Below are 22,644 nucleotides of genomic sequence, written 5' to 3'. Positions count from 1 at the left end.
TTCGGGAGTTTGGTGCATTCACTTGTATTCAATTCGGGAGTTTGGCGTTTTACTGAAGCTGCCTTTATATCTGAAAGGGGAATATCGCCTAAACGGATTTTAACCCCTTGCTGCTGAAACGGTCCGTTACAAGCTCATGCTGGCTTTCATGTCCCGTGGGGGTTGGGACCCACTCAAAGGAGTGGAACGCAGTTTTAAGGGGGCTCAGGATAAACTCTTTGAGCGAGGATTATGAAACTGGCAGACGATGCCTATGAGCGAGCAGACAGCTTTACCCCAGACACGGTGTGTGAGTGGGCACGTGACACCCGAGAGTGGGCACAAAGGTGCTTCTGCTTCATCAGGAATACTAAGTGGCTCTCTCTTCCGAGAGACGCTGAGCAGCACTGTGACAGACTCCCCTCTCCAAATGAGTTTGCCACGAGCTCCTGGAGGAGCCTGATTGCCAGCCTCCTGCCCACAGACTATGGGCCCTGCAGGGAAACCTGTAAAAGACTACCAAACTTGACCGACCGTTAGCACTGATTTCATGAAACTGTTTTGGGCATAGGACCATGTGCACGGTCGTTCAAAATGATGACTTCCATGAAATTCCTGAACCCCTGAACTGATCTGGGTGATTTTTGGATATGTTGGTCACCTAGACCAGGGCTGTCATGGGATGTAACATTTGTGGGGATTTTATGTGTTTTGGGGTACTTTTGTTTTGAAAAAGTATGTTTTTTTTGTGCTTGGAGATAATTGCATTAGAATTAGTACAGTTAATGACCGAATTATCTCCCAGGCAGAGGGGACGGATTGTATGCTTGTATATGGGAGTGTCATGTATTTAAACACCTTTGTCATTGGACTGTGACTTTGTGCTGCAGTCCCCCACAAGGTCCAGAGGGTAGTGCCCCTTGCATCGGGACATGCATATAAAACCAGTTGTGGCTGCCATTAAAGCATTCCAGCTTGCACTCCAAAACTGTGAGTCGTCCTGTTATTGGAGGGAAGGAAGATTTAACCCCTGTGTCTGCTTTTCCAGCTTGCAGGGGATTCAATGGGGAAAGTCCTTGTAAGGACTAGAGCTCCCAGGACTGAGTGTTGTCCAGTGCCTTGGGGTGTCTAGAGTGAATTCCTCATTCGGCTCCAGGAAAGAGCGGTTCCAGGGCTCGAGTCAAGCCACGGCGACTGTGGGCAGAAGTGCTGCGGTTTGTCCCCTGTTCCCGCTCGGAAGCGGTCCTTGGCGGAGGTACCCAGTCAGGGTACAGGGAGCTCCGTTACAAGCACTATACCGTATCGATGACAAGCTTGTGGAATTGGGGAATAAATAGCTCGGACCCCTAGCACAAGGTAAATTATTTGGAGAGGCCTTTCTTAAAGAGCTCAACAAGAGGGTCAACATATTTACATCCCTCAACAAGGCTCAATCATCAATGAGGAAAGTCTTCCGTGGTGTTTTTGGCAGGGCTGGTTGGTAAAGGGGCTGTGCCACGAGCCGCTTCTGGCCAACGGGCCCCGGATTTGACCGGATTCTTCAGCAACATTTTCCTGGTCAGGAAGAAGACTGGAGAATTTCGCTCAGTTATATACAGTGGTATACAGACACTTCAAAATGGAGGGCATTCACCTCCTCCAGGATCTGCTTCGAGACAACGAATCTCAAGGACGCTTACCTGACTATTCTGGTCCACGAACACAGTCGCTCCTTACTTCGTTTCCACTGGCACAGAACAGCTTGGCAGTTCACTTGCCTCCCATTCAGCCTCAGCTCGCCCCCTTGGTGCTTCACCAAAATGCTGAAGCATGCGGTGGCGCACATTCGGGTCCGCGGCATAAGATGTATAATTTATTTCGACAACATCCTGATCTTCGACGGAGACGCACAAACTCTCCGGACACACACCGATTATACAGTACACCTGCTAGAATCGCTAGGCTTTGTGATCAATCATGCCAAATCAGTTCTGGATCTAGCACAATCGGTCCAATTTCTGGGCTTCGAAATAGACTCCAGGCCTTGCACCCTTCATCTTCCGGCTGCAAAGGTTACCTCGATTCGCAGGAAGACCCGGACGGTTCTTCACATGAGGTCCATACCTTTGTGCCTACTTGCACGGATAGCAAGCCTTCTGTCTTCATCCATACAGGCTATATTCCCAGGATCCCTACACTACAAGGCCACGCAACGCCTCAAGACTAGATTCCTACGTCAAAACCCAATGTACAATCAACCAGTCCAGATGTCGGACGACATCTGGGCAGAACTATACTGGTGGCTGAACTTCATGCAGGCCTGGAATGGCCAAGCCATATTCGGAAGCCGACCAAACTCCGTGCTGGAATCAGATGCCAGCCGATCAGGTTGGGGAGCAACGGGCGGTGACACGTCCACGGGAGGAGTATGGACCTCCGAAGAACTATTGATGCACATAAACTGCTTGGAGCTCCTAGCAGTGTCATTCGCCCTCCGCAGTCTGGCGAAAGGGAAATCCAATTGTTGCATCCTGTTTCAAATGGACAATATCTCAGCAGTGCATTAGATCAACCACCTTGGAGGCACACGCTCTCATGCACTGGTAGAACTCACGAAAGAGATTTTCGACTACTGCCTACCCTGCAACATTACGCTACTAGCAGAGCATCTGCCGGAAAAATCCAACCTCACAGCAGATTGGTATTCACGCCACTGGCGAGACAGCAGCGACTGGCAGCTGGACCCTCACATTTTTGCTTCGCTGAACGAACGAAGAGGTCCTTTCTCCCTCAACCTGTTCGCCTCACTCAACAACCGACAGACAAATGACTTCTACAGTTCGCTACAAGACCCAGAGAGCCCAGCAGTGGAAAGCATTTCTGCAACTGTGGCCACAGCGAGAAGCCTATGCCTTCCTGCCCTTCACAATGATAGCGAGAATCCTTCACCAGATCCGATTGAGAGTGGCGCTAACGGTCACCTTCTCCTGTTGGCCTGGACACTTTCCAGGGTTCCTGGCGAGTCGGAGACTTATCGCAGGATGCTAAGGACCTCCTATGGGACTCCTGGGCTCCGGGAACTATCTGCATGGAAATCTTGGGCCAACTGGTGTTTGGTAGGGGACCTCGATCCCTTTACTGCACCTGTTCCCTGTATCCTAAATGTTCTCACCTCTCTGATTGCAGCTGGGAAATCGTATCGGTCCATTAATGTTGGCCATTTCAGCGGCTCACATTCCACTCCAAGAGATCCCAGTTGGGCAAGGCCCCCTCATTTGCAGACTTCTTCTCCGCAGCCTCATCCGCCTTCTCGGCAGGGGCCTCACTTCCAGACATTCTACGGGCTGCGGATTGGACGAGAGAATCTACTCTTCGGACATTCTATTTCCGACTTCTGTCAAATCCAGCGTCTGCTCTTTTATCTCAGCGTTGAAACTGCAAAATATGAAGCCTCCTGTCATGTGGTAAAATTTAAGATTAGGTTGGCTTTAGTGTACTAATAATCTTAATTTTAATAATGACAGGAGGCAAGTATTTTCCCCCCCTGTCCTTTCTCTGACTATTTCCCTCCCTTTGTTTCTGGTTACCTTGCTTATGGTTTTCCTTGTTGTTATGTCCATACTTTGTATTGCCTACACTAACGTAGTTTTTTCTCTGTGGGACGTTGTCGCTTTGTACGGGAGTTGTTTGTTTTAGTTAGTTACACTAGCTGGGGGAGGACGGGATTGTACTATATCAATTATACGTAGTATAAACAGTCAGGGTATACTTTTATATACAACCTTTTCTGGAGACTAAAACTCTTTATATTCTCTTTTCAGTTTAATTGAAACCCACAGTTGAACCCAAAGTGTTCCTTCGATGGGATCTTCCTCGTCATTTTAATCGGAACATACAGTTGAATCCAAGACGTCTCTTTGTTGGGACCTTCTTCATCCTGTTCGTGTTTAATTAAAGCTTACAACATCGTGTTCTTCTACTGTTTCGTTGTTTAATGGACTTGTGATGTCGCAGTTTTTAAGAAGGAATCGCTGCAGTGAGACATGCCTCTTGTAACTTATGCTTGCTTGTGATTGTTTCTCAGTTTTCTCATTATTTTTCTTTGCTGCTATGGAGTTAGCAAAGAAAGATTATGCAAAATACTTGCCTCCTGTCGTTATTAAAATTAAGATTATTAGTACACTAAAGCTAACATAATCATCAATTTTAAGTGAAGATTTTTATTTTACTGGAAATTGTGAAAGAGGTTTGTTTTACTTTTCTGCCAAAACTTATTTGGAGAGTACCTTAAAAGTACCGTCAAATAGTTTAGAAATAACATCATATTCATTTGTACCTACATGCGGTTGTACAGAATCTGGTACTCTGGTCTTCTGATCTCCAATTACCAGATCTCATTGGTAATAAACTAATGAAGTAATGATAGAATAACATTTGAGGCAACACTACCTTGTTTTACTAAGGAGACATTTAAGTACCCTGCATTTGATTTAAGAATAGAATTATGCAGAAAATAGACATAAAATGTAACATCTCATTAATTTGGACTCTATCTTAAGAAACTTGAACAAAAAGCAAGCGTTTTTTCATTTCATTAAATTTGATGTTAGAGAAGCATCAGTTACTCTTGTTTTACCTAAGTTCCCCAATAATGCAAATACAGTTGTGCTTACAGTTTGCATACGCTGGCAGAAATTGAGAAATTTTGGAATTGATTTTGAAAATATGATTCATTGAAGGATGGTGATCATAGGAAGCTATTTATTATCACATAACTGTTTTACTCCTTTTTAATTCAGAAATCACCCAAATGGCACTGATCAAAAGCCTACATACTCTTGAATGTCTGTCCTTGTTACACACAAGGTGACACACACACGTTAAAATGTCAATTAAAGGCTAATGTTCCACAACTGTGGCTTTTTAAATTGCAATTAATGTTTGTGTAAAAATAGTCAATACGTTTGTTAGCTCCACGTGGATGAACTGAGCAGGCTAGATACTGAGCCATGGGGAGCAGAAAAGAACAATCAAAAGACTTGTGTAACAAGGTAATGGGACTTTATAAAGATGGAAAAGGATATAAAAAGATATCCAAAGCCTTGAGAATGCCAGTCAGTACTGTTCAATCACTTATGAAGAAGTGGAACATTTGGGGATCTCTTAATATCAAGCCACGGTCAGATAGACCAAGAAAGGTTTCAACCACAACTGCCAGAATAATTGTTCAGGATAGAAAGAAAAACCCACAGGTAACCTCAGGAGAAATACAGGCTGCTGTGGAAAAAGACAGTACGGTTGTCTCAAGGAGCACAATATTACGATACTTGAACAAAAATAAGCTGCATGGTCGAGTTGCCAGAAAGAAGACTTTACTGCACCAATGCCATAAAAAACCTAGTTACAATATGCTTGACAACACCTTGACATGCTTCATAGCTTCTGGCACACTGTAAGTTGGAGTGACAAGACCAAAATAGAGCTTTATGGTCACAACCATAAGCTCTATGTTTGGAGAGGGTACAACAAGGCCTATAGTGAAAAGAATACCATCCTCACTGTGCAGCATGGTGGTGGCTCACTGATGTTTTGGGTGTGTGTGAGCTTTAAAGGCACGGGGAATCTTGTGAAAATTGATGGCAAGATGAATGCAGCATCTTATCAGAAAATACTGGCAGACAATTTGCATTCTTCTGCATGAAGGCTGCTCATGGGACGCTCTTGGACTTTCCTGCATGACAATGACCCTAAGTACAAGGTCAAGTTGACCCTCCAGTGGTTACAACAGAAAAAGGTGAAAGTTCTGTAGTGGCCATCACAGTCTCCTGACCTTACTATCATCGAGCCACTCTGGGGAGATCTCAAACGTGCGGTTCATGCAAGAGGACCAAAGACTTTGCATGACCGGAAGGCATTTTGCTGAGACGAATAGGCAGCTATACCACCTGCAAGAATTAGGGACCTCATAGACAACTATTTTAAAAGACTGCATGCTGTCATTGATGCTAAAAGGGGCAATAAACAGTATTAAGAACTAAGGGTATGATGAATTTTGAACAGTGGTCATTTCATTTTTTTTCTTTGTTGCTATGTTTTGTTTTATGATTGTGCTATTCTGTTATAGCCTACAGTTGCATATTAATCCTATAAGACAAAAGAAAATGTGTTTTGCTTGCTCACTCATGTTTTCTAAATTTTGGAGTACAACTCTATATGCAAATGAAACGTTTATACACAGGGTCCCAGACAATTAAGATTTTTATTGTTCTATTTATACATTCTTTTATTTGTTAAATTATTTCTTCCTAAAAATGTTTCTGTTTTGGGCAACTGCACCCTTATTTAAGGGAAATAACGTTGTTAAAATGGCTGCCATCTGTATAAGGTTGCTTAGGATATATGATCTGATAGTAACATTGCTTTGTGATATACACTTTCTTAATAACAGTATTTGCAATTGTTATTGAATTCAGATTACAAAGCCTTTGGGAAGATGAAGTAAGAAAACGGGGTAAGAAAAAAGCATCTCTGAGCCTGGTGATGTGGAGGTTTTGTCAAACCAGATCCTTGCTGGCATTGTTTTCTCTGATTATTACTATGGTAGCAAATTTCATTGGCCCGGTGAGTCCTGCTTTTTTATATATCTGAACAGAAAACTTGTGAAACAAATACATACAGCTGTAGTGGCTATGTTTGCAGGAGTGCCATGGTTTCCCTCCTTTATAAGGAGTCAAACTATTTTTGAACAGTTCGACTTCTTATCTGTTGTTCACATAGCACTGCTTTCTACCTTCAATATTTACAAAGTGCTTAAATCAACAAGGCTCAGGAGAGCTCACGAAAATCCCAGAATTCCGGAATTAGTAGGGTACGTGCGGTGTGGCCTCAGGTTTGAAGTCACTGGTTTGGCTCCTTACCATTTGGCTGTGCCAGGGCACTCCAAGCATCATAATCACTACAGCATACTGTAGTGGTTGTGGTGCTTGGGGTGTTCCTGTAAGAAACAACCAGGAGAGTTTGAAATAATCTTTGTAACATAGAAAACAGGTTTTAAAAATATTTTTTTTAAAGTAAATATTTCAGATATTGTTTTAAAGAGATAGTTAAACGAGATAAAGAGTTGGATGAGATATAGAAAGGAAGAGGCTGGAGGTTATTGTGTTAAGTGTTGATGAGATCAGTTACACAGGAATTAATCGAAGTAGTATTAACTGGTGTCAGCGCACTGTCTAACATCCTAGTTACTTAGTAACATAGTTACGCAGTAATATGGATTGGAAAAAGACACTAGTGCATCACCTTCAACTTCCCACCTGTTATTACTATCGATTCAAAGTGATTCAGTGAACTTCAGCTGTTGGATGCCAGTGGCAAGGTATGATATCTGAAATTGGGTAGAGTGAGAGATTGGTTGCTCAATCTTTTGTGTTTACCTGCTTGGAACCAGTCTGGTTTCTTCCACCATGTAGGGTTTAACGGTTTGAAATTGTTGAGGAGCCAGTTACCAGGTTTTTTTTTTTAATTTAGGAATAGGAAATAGATCTGGATGAAGCAGCAGGAATGAAGGGACAAAAGTTTTTGGGTTTCTTTTTTTGTGAGAACTTTGTATTCAGGGAACTGTATTGGCAGGTAATCTCACCATAGTGGAAGCAATGAGATTTAATTTATCTCCTCAACAGATATTTGCTATTCAGCTAGAATGCCCTTCTTCAGTGTGCCTGATAGTGCCGAAGACTTTACACTTCTGCATTATCAAAATTAAATCTGTCCAGCCTAAAATCACTACGCTTTCCCAGTCTCTGCTGAGTTAGAAAGAATTGGTAACGTATTAATATAATTTACAAATGATCAGATCAGCTAAAGTAGTAATGATCTCTGGGTGCCTGAGAAAGCTCAGATTTTTATCAAACTGTTTGAGAAAAGATGAGAGAATGGTGCCCTTCAATTAATTTTAGTGCTCAAAGGGACATTATTGGCATAAAAAAAACCTTTAGCTTAATGAAGCAGTTTTTTTGTACAGATAATGCCCCTGCAGTATTACTGCTCAATCATCATTTCAATCACTTTATTTACACATCCCTAATCACACCTCCCCGCATGTGACCTATACGGTCTTTCCAAACGCTTCCTGTAAAGATAGATCTTATGTTTAAAGTTGCTTTCTTGCAAATTCTTCTGATTTAGAATGTATGCCGTGCTCTGTTAAGCCCTTAAGGATGGAGGCAATTATAAAAGTTCTAATTAAAACTAAACCTGGAATTTTCGCTGTATGTTTGTTCAACCATAATTTACCTCTTTCATATTAAGTGCACCATCACTTTTACACAGGGCTTTCATTTCACATGAACTATTTATATATTAGTGCAAATTCTGTTTAATTTAGAATAGCTTTTCTCCTCTTCTGTTAATAGACTTCTAGACCCCGCAGGGTCCTAGTGTGTGAGTAGTGTTAAATTTACAGAGCAGGAGATTAGACCCTTAAAAGTAAGCTACATTTGATTGAAAATTATTGATTTGATTGAAAATTAATTCAGGTTGTGTATATCACAGCCAGGGGAGGTGTGGCTAGGGCTGCATGGACAGAAACTAAAGTGATCTAACTCCTAAATGGCAGAGAATTGAGCAGTGAGACTGCAGGGGCATGATCTATACACCAAAACTGCTTTGTTAAACTATAGTTAATTTGGTGCCTATAGTGTCCCTTTAATGCTGCTACAGTCTTAGTAGTTATAATAAATAGGACAAATATGTATACAGCAAGATGAACATATACATTTTAATAGTTTTTCTGCTTTTTTTGTCTGTTTTTTTTTGTAGGCTATTTTTATTCGCGCATTATTGGATTATTCACAATCCACAGATTCAGATCTCCTTCATGGCCTTCTTCTTGCATTTGGCATTTTTGGAGCGGAGTTTATTCGCTCTTGGTCCTTTGCCCTAAATTGGGCTATGAATTACAGAACAGGAATTCGGCTAAAGGGAGCTGTGCTCTCTATGGCTTTCAAGAAGATCCTAAAACTAAAAGAATCAAAAGAAGTGACTGCTGGAGAGGTAAATATCTGAGGCTATTGAAATATTAATCTTGAGATTGACGGGGTTTACATGCCCGTAAGGAAGCCACAAACCAGAGGATGGAGACAGAAATAACAAAAACCTGTTGCAACTGGAGTGTGACTTTTATCAATTCCAGGTAGCCCAGGATTTGTATGAAGGAAGAGAATGCAATTACTAGGGAGTGTGCATTTGTCTATGTGTAAATGTGTTTCATATGCGTGTCTGTGTGTTGTATTCCACAGCAGTTAGAATGGCAAGAAACACCCACCAGCATGCCCAACTACTGGGAAACAGAGTTAAATAAAAAAAATGTAAATGAAAGAAAATTGACTTATATACTATGTGTGTGGATATGTGTTATTGTTTTTTTGATTTTTAATGTAAATATAAATTTTTCTTTGGTAATAGTGTTCTCCAATATCCTTATAAAGTGCTAGAGGTCCTAAATAACCTACAAAGTTAATAGAGTTTAGTAATGTTTGTTTTCCAGCTCATTAATATGTGCTCCAATGATGGTCACCGGCTCTTTGAAGTGGCTGCCATAGGCTGCATTTTGGCTGCCGGTCCTGTAATTGCAGTCTTGGGTCTGGTATATACGGCTGTGTTCCTAGGTCCCACTGCTCTGATAGGTTCAGCCGTATTTATATTCTTCTATCCGTTCATGGTAAGTGTCTTCATTCCTAACCCCACTCACTATCAGTAACTCTGTTCCTTAACTTCCTTAGTACCAATCACTCCATTCCTTAACTCACATCACTGCCAATCACTCCTTTCTTTAACTCCCTCGCTTTCAATCAGTCCATTCCTTAAATCCATCACTTCCAATCACTCAATTCCTTAACTCCCATCACAACCAATCACTCCTTTTCCCAACTCGCTCGCTTCCAATCACTCGATTCCTTAACTCCCTTCACAACCAATCATTCCTTTCCCTAACTTCCTCACTACCAATCACTCAAATCCTTTACTCCCATCTCTATCAATCACTCCATTCCTTAACTCCCTCATTACAAAGCACTTTGCGAGAAAATATACACCAGATAGTGGCATTGTGACATTTTGTTTTACAAACATGTGATGCATAAAACCATTTAATTATACTTTTGCTAGAAAGTGTCATTTAAAGGAACACTATAAGCAGCAAAACATCTTAATGGAGTGTTCTTTTGCATAGATTATATCCCTGAAGTCTAACTGTTCAATTCTCTGCCATTTAGGCCTTAATTCACTTTGTTTATACAGCCTTATTCACACCTCCTCTGTATGTGACCTACACAGCCTTCCTACACATTTCCTATAAAGAGTGATCACTTTTTACACAGTCTGTTTAATGTAGAATATACACCATGTAATTAAAATTAAATTATCAGAGGAGGAGATAAAAACTTTTAATGTAAACACACTGTGCTGTCATATTGATTGAAAATGAAACCTTTTTTCATGTAGACTGTGTAAGACACAGCGAAGGGAGGGTTGGCTAGAGCTTAACCAGAAACAAAAGACATTTAACTGCCAAACTGCAGAGAATTGAGCAGTGATATTGCAGCGGCATGATCTCTACGCTAAAACTGGTCCCTTAAAGGTATTCTCCAGTGCCATGAAAACAAACCCGTTTTTCTGGCACTGTAGAATTCTGGAGTGCCTCCCTCCCTCCCATGTCGCTGAAGGGGTTAAAACCCCTTCAGACACTTACCTGAATCCAGTGCTGAATGTCCCTCGGCTCTGGGTCAGGCTCCGCACACACTCCTCAATCGCTGATGTCTGCCGGCTGGGGAGACCTAATGCTTTCCTATTGGGATTCCAGCAACGCTGTAGGTCCTCATGCAGAGCGTAAGGACGTCCAGCGTCATTTAGACAACCATTGGGCTTCGCCTGCTGAGGGGCGGTACCAAGTTCCTTGTGTGTCAATCAAAATGCTCAGGGTGTGTGATGTATACACCCACCTTAATCCTCATTGGGATTTGCCCACTGAAGGGCGGTACCAAGTTCATTGTGTATCGATCAAAATCTATGCAACATTCCTCCCTCCTATTCCTATTGGATGCAAAATCATACGCCTAATTATACTGAACGGGAGGTGTGACTATATTCACCTATCTCCCCAATTGCCGGTAGGCTAATCTGATTTCTCATTCTATCACACACCCAAAAGTTACACACACATCCACACAAGAATCCATGTGGGTGTGTCGAGCGGTCAGCACTCCTCCCCAATACCCGTAGATTGGTTAGAGTTCTCTAAGTAGAAACAAATTGTAATGTATAGGCATTACAGAGGACTAGTGCATCTCTTAAAGAGTTATTATCATACATTTTGTAACACATTTTGATAACACATTATTATATTATTATATAAATCTCTGTAATCATCCATCACCACCATAAGCCAAGGGACAATTGTTACGAGGTATACTATATTAAATAGTGTTTTATGCGGGGGAGACCTAATGCACGCATTAGACCTCCCCATAGGAAAGCATTATTCAATGATTTCCTATTGGGATTCCGGCGACGCTGGAGGTCCTCATGCAGCGTGCGAGGACGTCCAGCGTCGTTTAGACAAAAGTCATCTAAGAACCCGGAAGTCCCTCTAGTGGCTGTCTGGTGGACAGCCACTAGAAGAGGACTTAACCCTGCAAGGTAATTATTGCAGTTTATAAAAACTGCAATAATCACACTTGCAGGGTTAAGAGTGATGGGAGTTGGCATCCAGACCACTCCAATGGGCTGAAGTGGTTTGGGTGCATACAGTGTCCCTTTAAACTTACATTGTTCTGGTGCTTAAAATATCCCTTTAACAAATGATCTAGAAAATTCTAGTTGACTCCTGGAAACTCGTTTTGTAGCTTATGGTCTCCTTAAATAAACCATCCACTTTTTTTTTCTTTCTTATTTCTCACGTCACATTTCTTACTATCTCTCATTTATACAATCTTCTTTATATGAAAATCACCACTTAGTTTTATAATGTGTATCAGAGGATTAAATATGTTTGTTTTATTTTAATGCCATATATTAATGTAATGCAACCTGCAAATAATACAATTTTTTTCCCATTTTACTTGCCTTCAGATGTTGGCTTCCAGGATGACTGCGTATTTTAGAAGAAAATGTATAACGGTGACAGACAGAAGAGTGCGGATAATGAATGAAATTCTTAATTGCATTCGATTTATTAAAATGTATGCATGGGAAAATACTTTCATACGGAACATTCAAGGTGAATTTTGTTTTATGAGGATAACATTTTTTAAAGTAAATGAACTGTGCCTAGAACCAGATAACCTTAAAGTGCAATATTACAATAAAAAACATATACATACATAAATATGATGTATCTGTATGTAATCAGATTTCTCAAGAAAAGGGAGAAAAGAATAAAACACAAATATAGTGTAATAGGTATTTAAATATATACAAACTACTAAAATCAGCTAAGGCACACTCACACTTTATTGAGCTACTAGGAGCTCTGCTGTTTTCAGCGTGGACTGTACTAGCTCCGTCTCAGGATATACAGTCCACAGTGATTATGGTGTTTTCCAAGAAGTGCAATATGTTGAAACAAAAGGTGAGATATCCAATGGCACAGTATCAAAGCCAATAATCTGAAGTAGTAAAAAGTAGGTATCCTACTTACATGATCTAGAGCAAGGACCTGCTCTAGTGTTATAAGGTGGTGGTGGTGGTATAATCCCCACCAGGGATATGTGGAACCAGGAAACCAGGTAAATAGCAAAGTAAAATCCAAATAAATTCATAATAAATTAAATCTAAAAAGGACTAACTTTATTACAACTTACAAATCAACAATATATATATATCTGTACAGCATATCTACAGCATTTGTATGTATAGGTTTGTTATTGTAAGATTGCATTTTGAGGTTATCTGGTCCTAGGCACGGTTTATCTACTTTTTAAATTTTTATCCTTGTATTTTCACAAGGTTGGGGAATCCTTGTAAGATTTACTGCAGCCCTTTTTAAAATAAATAGTGGGCACCTAATTTAGTATTTTTCTTGAATTTGTTTTTACTTTGACTTTGTCTATAATAAAATAGTGATTCTACTGTGATTGCATACATTGATAATGATCTCTAACATTATCTGATAATCTGAAAATAATCTCTACATTATTACTGAACTGAATGCAAAAAAATAATTTGAAAAGGGTTGCACAATCCAATAATTCTCTACATAATAGCTGTGAACTGTATATTTTTTTATTATCACTTTTGTCATCTATAAGGCTGTCAAGGCAGAACCTGACATTCACTGTAGATCTCCTGGTATCTTGTGATGATGCGAAAACATGGCATGAAAGTTCATGTGTGACATGGCATCTTTGAAAGATCACCCGCATGTGTGAATGCACTACTTAATGGAAAGAAAATTTCTTAATGTGTATATGTGAGCTCTGGACATATTGGGAAGATGTTGGCCCTACTGCCCAAAAGTGCTGAGTGAGTAGATGGGTTTTGTTTACCAGCTTGGCACTCCTCACACAAATAAATGTTCAGTCAGGGCTACATAGGTCGTTGCTTGGGTCTGGAGCACCAGCTCTGTCTGTGAGGATGCCCTCATTGAGCCAGCAGGTAGATCAAAAGGTATACCTACTCACCCTGCATTACCAAACAACACAAGTAATGGCTTTTTAGTCATTAAAAGACCAAAGCCAGACTCCAAAGTTATTGACTGAACTCCACTAACCGAGCTCTCAAAGTGATCTGCACCGGATAGAGGTGAAGACCATAGAGCTCCCCCACCACACCCCAAGGGATTGTACCCCACACCCTGCCAAAATGTAAGCATGAAAGGGGGCAACTTAACACATACAAGGAGCACACATCATTGTCTCCCCCACAACACACACTCAACCTTCTCAACAAACACATACACAATTCCAGGCACCACAGACACGCACAACACTCCTCCCCCATTTAAAGAACAGGGTCCAGGGCTCTCAGAAAATGCCACAATGCAGCATCCTCCTTGGGGCCCTTGGGCAATTTTAATACAGCTCTGGCTTAAATAGTAGTTTCACCAATACAAATATGACAGTTTTTTTTTTTTTAAGGGACACTATAGTCACCAGAACAACTACAGCTTATTGAATTTGTTCTGGTGAGTAGAAATTTTCTTTCCATTAAGTAGTGCATTCACATTCAGGCTTTTTGCTGTAAACACTGTCTTTTCAGAGAAAATGCACTGTTAACATTACAGCCTAGTGATAAGTTCACTGGCCACTCCTCAGATGGCTGTTAGAGATCCTTCCTGGGTCATGGCTGCCTAAAATGCATCCAAACATTCAGTATCTCCTCCCTCTGCATGCAGACACTGAACTTTCCTCATAGAGATTCATTGATTCAATTCATCTCTATGAGGAGATGCTGATTGGCCAGGGCTGTGTTTGAATCATGCTGGCTCTGCCCCTGATCTGCCGCCTTGTCAGTCTCAGCCAATCCTATGGGGAAGCACTGTGATTGGATCAGGCTACCACTTCTGATGATGTTTTTCTGAGACAAACAGCATGCAGAGTTACAGCTTCAGGCTTGAATACAGTAGGATTTTGCTATATTTATGGAGGCATGAGGGGCTCAGGGGGGCTAGATAGTGGTTTTAACACTATAGGGTCAGGAATACATGTTTGTGTTCCTGACCCTATAGTGAATCTTTTTTTTTTTTTTTTTTAATTCTTTATTTTTCTTGTGCATGTAAAAACAAGGAACATTTTTCTAGCAATGCCACAACAGCATTGACAAGATAATTAGCAACAATGGGTTTGACATGGCATTGCGGCTTGACGGCACATTTTATAATAATATCAGGCTAAAGCTGGAGAAGTGTCAAAACATGAGATTTTTTAAAACTATTATAATCATTTGCATCAACTTCTATTAATATCGCTATGGGTCTTTAAGGTGAGAGGACTTAAACATGTTAAACTGCGCTAACCGCAACAGCGTTGTTAGTCCTAATTGTGCATGGGTGAGAGGTCTGCATTGTATAAACAACAGGTCTGATTTGAAAAAGCACAGTTTAGGTATAGCCTTGAGGCTCATCACATGCGCGCCTAGTCTTGGTGCTGGGTTTGCATTTATAAGTTATAGCGATGCACGGCATGGGAGACCCAAAGCACAGCTAAGTTAGTGCAAGAGAAATGTGAGAGTAAGTGGTGAGAGGAGAGACAAAGCATAAGCTAGCCAAAACATTTAATCATCAATTGGTGGCTAATAGACATGGGTAACACTGCCATGCATCACTAGCAATGGAGGAGTGATCTTTTACAGCAGCAAGCCTGGCATGCCAGCACAGACCAGCAGTCAGTTAACCTATACCCCGGCTGGGCTGTAAGCTTCCAGGTGAAGCCAGCGGCCCATCCGGCGACAGGTGCAGTGTAGTCAGTGCTTGCTGGTGCGTGCTGGTTCTTCTTGAGGACCAGGGCTTTGGCTGCGGTTGTGGCCTTGTGTGGATACCTCTTGGTGGTTTCCGTGTTCTCGCTTTGAGTGAGGTGTGCTGTTTGGTCCGTCGCCATATTGGGACTTTCCCCGCTGATGGAGCTGAGAGCTTAGGAGGTGGACTCCGCGGCAAGCAGTAGGTGTTCGTTGGTGGAGGAGCAGGGCGGCTCATCAGCCGCTCTAGTCGCTTCCAGAAGTTGGAGAAGTGCCGGTCCAGCCTGGAGAGGATGTCTTCTCGGTCAGTGCTGGTTTGTGGCGACCACGCGGTGTCCGCCATATTGGGTACAGTGCCGCTTTCTCCTGTCGCCCGGGGCGCCCCTGTTGGAGCTGGGTATTCCTCCTGGTGGGGACCGGGATCACCCCCCCGGTCCATACGGGGGGAGTAACGGGGCCCTGGTATGTACTTGGCCGCTTTCTGGCTTCTCCGGTCCTGGGGTTCGGCCGCGTCCCCCGTCTGGACTTCACCAGGCTGCATCTCCTCGAGCGATTCTCAGCTTGGTTGACCTGTTGGGTATAAAGGGCTTCGCTTGGGTTCCCCCATTTTGAGCAGTAACAGGCATAATCATGCGTTTATTCACAGAGTCATGGAGGAGCTCTTCCAAGGCACGTCTGTTCTCCATGGCGGTCAGGCCCCGCCCCCGTGATTCTTTAACTGTACTTGTCATGGCATAGTTCCCCTTGTACATGGAGTTGCATGGTGAAATTATCAAGGGTCAAACTTGCAATTTGTTACAATGTAATAATGGCATGTAACAATTTAGTTTATAGAGAAGCTGTTACTTTTCTGGAATTTATGCAATTGAACAAAATGTTGAAAATCACTTATAACTTGTCTTAAAGGGATACTTTAATCACCAAAACAACTTTACCTTAATAGAGCAGTTTTTGTGTATAGATTGTGCATCTGAAGCTGTATTACTCAATTCACTGGCCACTTAGGAGCTAAATCACTTTTGTTTCTGTTTATGCATCAATAGCCACAACTCCACTGACTGTGGCTGACACAGCCTGCAAGAAAAAAATATTATTATTTTAATTTTCAATTAGAAAAAAAGTTTTTATCTCCTGCTCTGCAAATTGAACTTCAGTTACACACAGGAGGCTTCTGTGGGGTCTAGCAAGCCATCACCAAGGCAGGGGATACAAAATTAAATGAATGTGCAATAAAGGAAGTGTAAACATTAGATGACTCTTTACAGGAAGTGTTTAGACAGGCAGTGTAAGTCACATGCAGGGAGGTGTGACTAGGGCTGCATAATCAAAGTGATTTAACTCCTAAATGGCAGAGAACTGAGTAAGGAGCCTGCAGGGACATGATCTATACTCCACAACTAGTAGTTATTAAAGCAGTTGGAAGCTAATATGTAACAAAAGAAAATCGTAGGGCAGTGAAGGGGTTAACCCTGATTTAGAGAAGCACTGTCCTAAACTGAAATTGGATCATAAAACGTAACGTTTAATAGTACTTAATAGTTAAAAAGCACACACACACATAACAAAAAAAACTAAATATGTGAAAAAATATATGTGAGGGAACGTGAGTGAAGTAAACAAGTAAATAATAAAATGTAGAGACCTAAATATTTAGGATGTACATACGCTGGGTATAAGCTTATAGACTCTTAAAGGATCCCAGGGTAGGTTAACTATGTAGATAGGACACTGTTGCAATATAGTATCTAGGTTATTGTATTAAATGAAGAGCAAAATCTGGTTCCTATCCTAAACAGAGATGAATTAGCAACAATTAGGTAAATATCGCTTAAACGACCACTATAGTGCCAGGAAAACATACTCGTTTTCCTGGCACTATAAGGTCTCTAGGTCCCCCCACCCTTAGGGTCCCACTCCCGCCGGGCTCTAGGGTGAGGAAGGGGTTAAACACTCACCTTTTCTCCACCGCCGGGTTCCCTCGGCGGTGGGGACTGTCCGCCTCCTTTCCTGTCATCGGCTGAATGCGGATGCGCGGCAAGAGCCGTGCGCACATTCAGCCAGTCCATAGGAAAGCATTCTCAATGCTGGCGTCTTCTCACTGTGAAAATCAATGAGACAGCCGCTAGAGGCTGGATTAACCCTAAAGTAAACATAGCAGTTTCTCTGAAACTGCTATGTTTACAGCAGAAAGGGTTCCTCCTAGAGGGACCTGGCACCCAGACCACTTCATTAAGCTGAAGTGATCTGGGTGCCTATAGTGGTCCTTTAAACAATTATTTGGAGTGTCTGGAGAAAATACTGTTCACTGCTGCAGTCATATATACACAATCCTTAATTATAAAGAGTTAAATCTAGTATTGCTACCTAAATAGGGGGTCTAAAGAGGGATAACTTAGCTAAATAGTTAGCAAAAAACAAAAGAGCAGAAATAGACTGGTCTAAAGTCCAAAGGGTAAATCTGTGCCTTCAAGGGCACCTATCAAGTTAAATGACTAGTCTAACTGCCTAATGAGTGGTACTGTCTCCCGCAATAAAAATGAGCACTATAGTGTGCTGAAATCAGTCTCAGTCTGGTGTAGCTTTGCAGGAGACTAATGTGCCGAAAACCCCCAGCAGCCTAACATCAGCGAAATCAAATAGTCTGGATAATATCAGCATCTAGAGTAAAGGTAGTATATCAATGTAGGAAGCTGGAGGTATCAGACAGAATGAGCCGCGACACGCTTTTCACTGGTAAGCGGCTCTTCAAGGGGGAATGAAATCTCTATTAACTCAGGTTTAAATATCGCGCTCTAAGCCATGATAGGCGAATGAAATTATGACGTCATAGACCAACTTGTGAGAGAGGAAGGTGGCCGAGAACATACAAAATTGTGTGGATACTGTAAGAGAAGAATCAAAGTGGAGAGTCTACTCTATGTACCTCATTTCAATGAATGTCTGGAGATTATACAAATTATTAAATAAAGAAGGTGAATAATATGGCAAATGGGATGAAATACTAAGATGTAAGGAGATAAAGAGTGAGAATTCCCAACAATTAGGATTATGTAGTTATACACCACAACTGCTTCATTAAGCTAAAGTTGTTTTGGTGACTATAGTGTCAATTTAACCTTTTTTTCATTCATATTAAAGGTTTAGCAAGTTCAGACAAAGCAAAACCAGGCAAACATTGTAAATGAGCAGAAGTTGTAAACTTCTCTGTAAGTTTTGTATTTTTCTCTGCTGATTGCCAGGTGCAAATGACCTAGCTTGTAACAATGATTGACAGGTGGCTAAGGTAGAGGCTCCCATTTACAGAATAAAGATGTGTGGATTTTTGCATTTAATTGTATTTTTCCACTAGTTATAAATACATATTTGCTAGTATAGGGATATGTACACATAATATTACAAATCCTGGGAAGTGACATTTCGCCTTTAAAGCATAACAGGCAATTAAAATATTTTATTTCTTTCTCCTTTAGCTATCAGAAATGCAGAAAAGGTATATTTGGAAAAAGCTGGGTATGTGCAGAGTGTTACTACTGGAATAGCTCCTGCTGTAGTAGTGATTGCCAGTGTGTGCACGTTCACAGTGCACATGGCTCTTGGATATGATCTGAGTGCACCTGAGGTATGTGACATTCTATAACTAGAAAGATAATGTGATACATTCCTTACAGCCTCAAACTCTTACACTCTTATACCTCTCAGGATTCCCAATTTTAAAGAGGAAATCCTTCTTAAAGGCATGCATTTTTGTGTTCTACTTCTCTGGTATTCATTTTTTTCACAGATTGCAATGTGTTTATGTAGTCATGTGAAGCAGGTTTGGTGTATAGACCATGCCCCTGCAACCTCCATGCTCCATTCTCTGCTATTTAGGAGTTAAATCACTTTGTTTTTGCAGCCCTAGACACTCCTCCCTGTATGTGACTTACATAGCCTTCCTAAACACTTCCTGTAAAGAGGCGTCTACTTTTTAAACTTCATGTATTTCACTTTCTGTTTAATTTAGAATTTCTTATCTCCTGCTCTGTTAATAGCTTGCTAGACCCTACAGGAGCCTCCTGTTTATAATTAAAGTTTAATATAAAGAGCAGGAGATAAAAACGTTTAAAGTAGGTTAACATGTAATTTTTAAAAAAATGAAACCATTTTGTTCTCATGCAGGCTGTGTCAGTCACAGCCAGGGAAGGCGTGACTAGGGCTGCATAAACAGAAACAAAAGTGATTTAACTCATAAATGGCAGTAAATTGAACAGTGAAACTTTTGGTGCAAGTACATAAATACGGTTAAATATGTAGATGATACACACACTGACAAAAATACAGATACACACAAACCTAACTGCTTTGTCCTCCCTCCAACGTGCCTCCAGTATCTCTGGGAAAAAGTGATCAGCTGTCTCCTCCCATGCTGTCGATAAGCAAGGGGCTTGGTCACGCAGGTAAAGGGCCACAACATCCAACCGACCCCTGCTGACACATGCCCACTGAATGGACCTAAGTTTATGGGCCACCTGATGGGCTCCCTTAGTGTGTGGATCTCACGAAATCCTTTGTCAGGCCTTATGTTGTATAGGTCTGTATTAAATGCTACGTTTTACCAGCACAATATATAGATTAAATCATATTTCTTACAAAAGGATCTCATAAATTGTGCATGGTCAGTCTACTGTGAAAAACATCAGTCACTTGGTCTTCCACTGTGTGATATGTTGATTTAAATAGAAATTGGCAAATCAATGTAAAATGCTCTGTTTGCCTTTTAACAATACATTAGATAAAAGTCACATCCTCTTTGTGCTTTCATGGTACTCACATGGAATTTTGTTTTGTCTTTTTTGTAGGCTTTTACAGTTGTCACAATTTTCAATGCAATGACATCAGCTATTAAAATGATACCACATGGGGTAAAAGCAGCTTCTGAAGCCTCTGTCTCTATAGCAAGATTCCAGGTAAAATTTGCTTAATGTAATTAGTTATCCAGTGTATGAAAAGCCTAGATATTGCAGAATTAAAAATCAAGAGAACTGACATTAATCAAAGTGACTACATTTGCTGTACCAAACTTGGTGTTAAGTAAACAGATCTTGAAATGTTCTTGTTTCAGTCAGTTCCATGATCTGGCTGCGTGAAAGATATATCAAGGGGTTATTCACTAAGCAGCACAATGTGATAAGTTAATACTTTATGATACTGTATGCCAAAATAGCAAAGGTATAGCTGCTTTAAAGATTTTTTTCAACATTACTACTTAGATCTAAATGTTAATATGCTGGACGCATTCCACTACTTTCACATAAATAGTAGTGAGTTTGAGTTTTTCTGTATTGGTTGGATAAATCTGGGGAAAAAATATTAAAGGATCACTGTAATAAAGCGGTTTTCCTGACACTATTGTGCCCTGAGGGTGCCCCCACCCTCAGGGTTCCCCTCCAGTGGCGCTGAAGGGGTTAAAACCCTTCAGCCACTTACCTTATTCCAGCACCGGGCTCTCTCGGCGCTGGTGACCTCTCCTCCCCTGCCGACGTCAGCTCCCCCATCTGACGTCAGCGGAGCCGAATGCGCATGCGTGGCAAGTGCCGCGCACACGCTTATTCAAAGTGTCCATAGGAAAGCATTTCTTAATGCTTTCCTATGGACGCTCTGCGCGATGGAGGCATAATATGCCTCCAGCGTTGCACATGCGCCTCTAGTGGCTGTCCGGAAGACAGCCACTAGAGGCTGGCTTAACCCCAAATGTAAACATAGCAGTTTCTATGAAACTTCTATGTTTGCATCTGAAGGGTTAAAACCTGAGGGATGGGGGGACGGAGCCTGACCGCCAAACGGAGTGGACGTGGGTTCCATGAGCTCCTGTCCGGCGGGCAGGAAAAAGCTAAATAACGCCGGCCTCTGGGCCCAAAGAAGCACCAGGGTGCACTACCCACGTTGGGGGTGCACCATAGAAGCGGGGAATACCACTCTGACGCCCGTCGGGACCAGGGGCACTGAAAACCAAGTGCGGCCTACCTGAGCTGAAACCTGGGAGTAGCGTCCGCTCTCCCCGACCTCAGAGATCCTAAGCGACGCAGCAAGCACCCTACCCCCCCCCCCCCTTTGGACCGGTGGGGGTTATCCCGGTCCCCACTGGCCACTCTGAGTGCACTGACGGGGTTACTGACCGTGCAGCTTGCAGGGGTATTACTCTGACGAGACGCAGCCAAGATGGCGGCCCAGCAAAGGCCCAATTCCGACAGTACAAGCACCCGACCGCCAACGCAGGCACTGGAGGCATTTGACAGGCTGTGTACAAGCTCCTGGACGACACTGTGCAAGCAAGGAATGACTCACAGAAAAAGCAGTGAGATCAGTGGCTAAGTTGATCCACCCTGCAAACCGGCGCCACCACTATGATCCATGGTCTCAGCCCCCCAGAGCAGTTATGCGGCTACACAGAGGCAAGCGACCGACAAGGCGGGAAGAGGCGCCAAGAGCCTCGGGCATAAACACCCGCTCCTACGCTCGTTGGAGCCCCAAACAAGCCCCACGCACCTCACCGGATCCAAGCACCAGGGACCAGCGCGGCACACGTCTGCCCCTTATGACCACAGTCTCCAACCGGGTCGCAATACAAGGGTCCACCCCACAGCCTACTGAAGAAGCTGAATCTCATTGCAGAGACACCATTAAGAGGGCTTCTAGGGGGGCGGAGCCTGCTACCAGACCCGAACGGACGCCATTTCAATTAGCTCCCAACTATCTCAGCCTAATCCTACCGATATCACGATTTCCAGCGCCCATCCAGCCTTGCCACCTACCGCACGGGCACAAGCACGACTCACGGTACCACCCGATGCCTTTTTTCCAGCCGCAGCGACTACAGAAAAGGAGACGTAAAAACGGGGCCTACCAAACGCCGTCGAGCCCCGGCCTCGCGGAAATCCTACGCGGACACCCGGCAGAACTCGGGGATTCCACCTACCCGTGGGAAATACCCACCATCCCTGCCCACACACCAGCCATGGGGCGCCGGTCCCAAAAGCCACAAGGTACGTCCGGGGACAGGGATATAGGGGCCATGCTGCAACGGCCTGCTACCTCTAAGCCAGCTACCATGCCAGACAGGCCGGACTTAGCCCGGGCACCCAACACAGCCCACCTGAGCCCCAATCCAACTGGCCTCCCTCAGAACAGACAGCAGGACAAGGCACCCAGCATAAGACAGCCTGAACCTGCCTCCCCTGAGCCCCTCCAGGCACCAACACC

General features: G+C 42.5%; 1 protein-coding gene across 2 annotated transcripts in view; it reads left to right on the top strand.

The window, feature by feature from the left end:
- The window catches only part of MITD1 (microtubule interacting and trafficking domain containing 1), a 214,485-nt gene that overhangs the window by 40,868 nt on the left and 150,973 nt on the right, over positions 1–22,644 (top strand). For both annotated transcript variants that reach the window (XM_063458732.1, XM_063458740.1), the window contains exons 4-9: positions 6,432–6,579; positions 8,776–9,009; positions 9,503–9,676; positions 12,085–12,232; positions 18,876–19,024; positions 20,244–20,351. In XM_063458732.1, coding sequence (XP_063314802.1) covers positions 6,432–6,579; positions 8,776–9,009; positions 9,503–9,676; positions 12,085–12,232; positions 18,876–19,024; positions 20,244–20,351 — 961 coding nt within the window. The remainder of the gene's footprint in view (positions 1–6,431; positions 6,580–8,775; positions 9,010–9,502; positions 9,677–12,084; positions 12,233–18,875; positions 19,025–20,243; positions 20,352–22,644) is intronic.

The sequence above is a fragment of the Pelobates fuscus genome, chromosome 1 (genome assembly GCF_036172605.1).
Source record: "Pelobates fuscus isolate aPelFus1 chromosome 1, aPelFus1.pri, whole genome shotgun sequence".
In the NCBI taxonomy this organism is placed as follows: domain Eukaryota; kingdom Metazoa; phylum Chordata; class Amphibia; order Anura; family Pelobatidae; genus Pelobates; species Pelobates fuscus.
The sequence above is the reverse complement of the archived record's forward strand: the minus strand, read 5'-3'. Positions and strand labels throughout refer to the sequence as shown.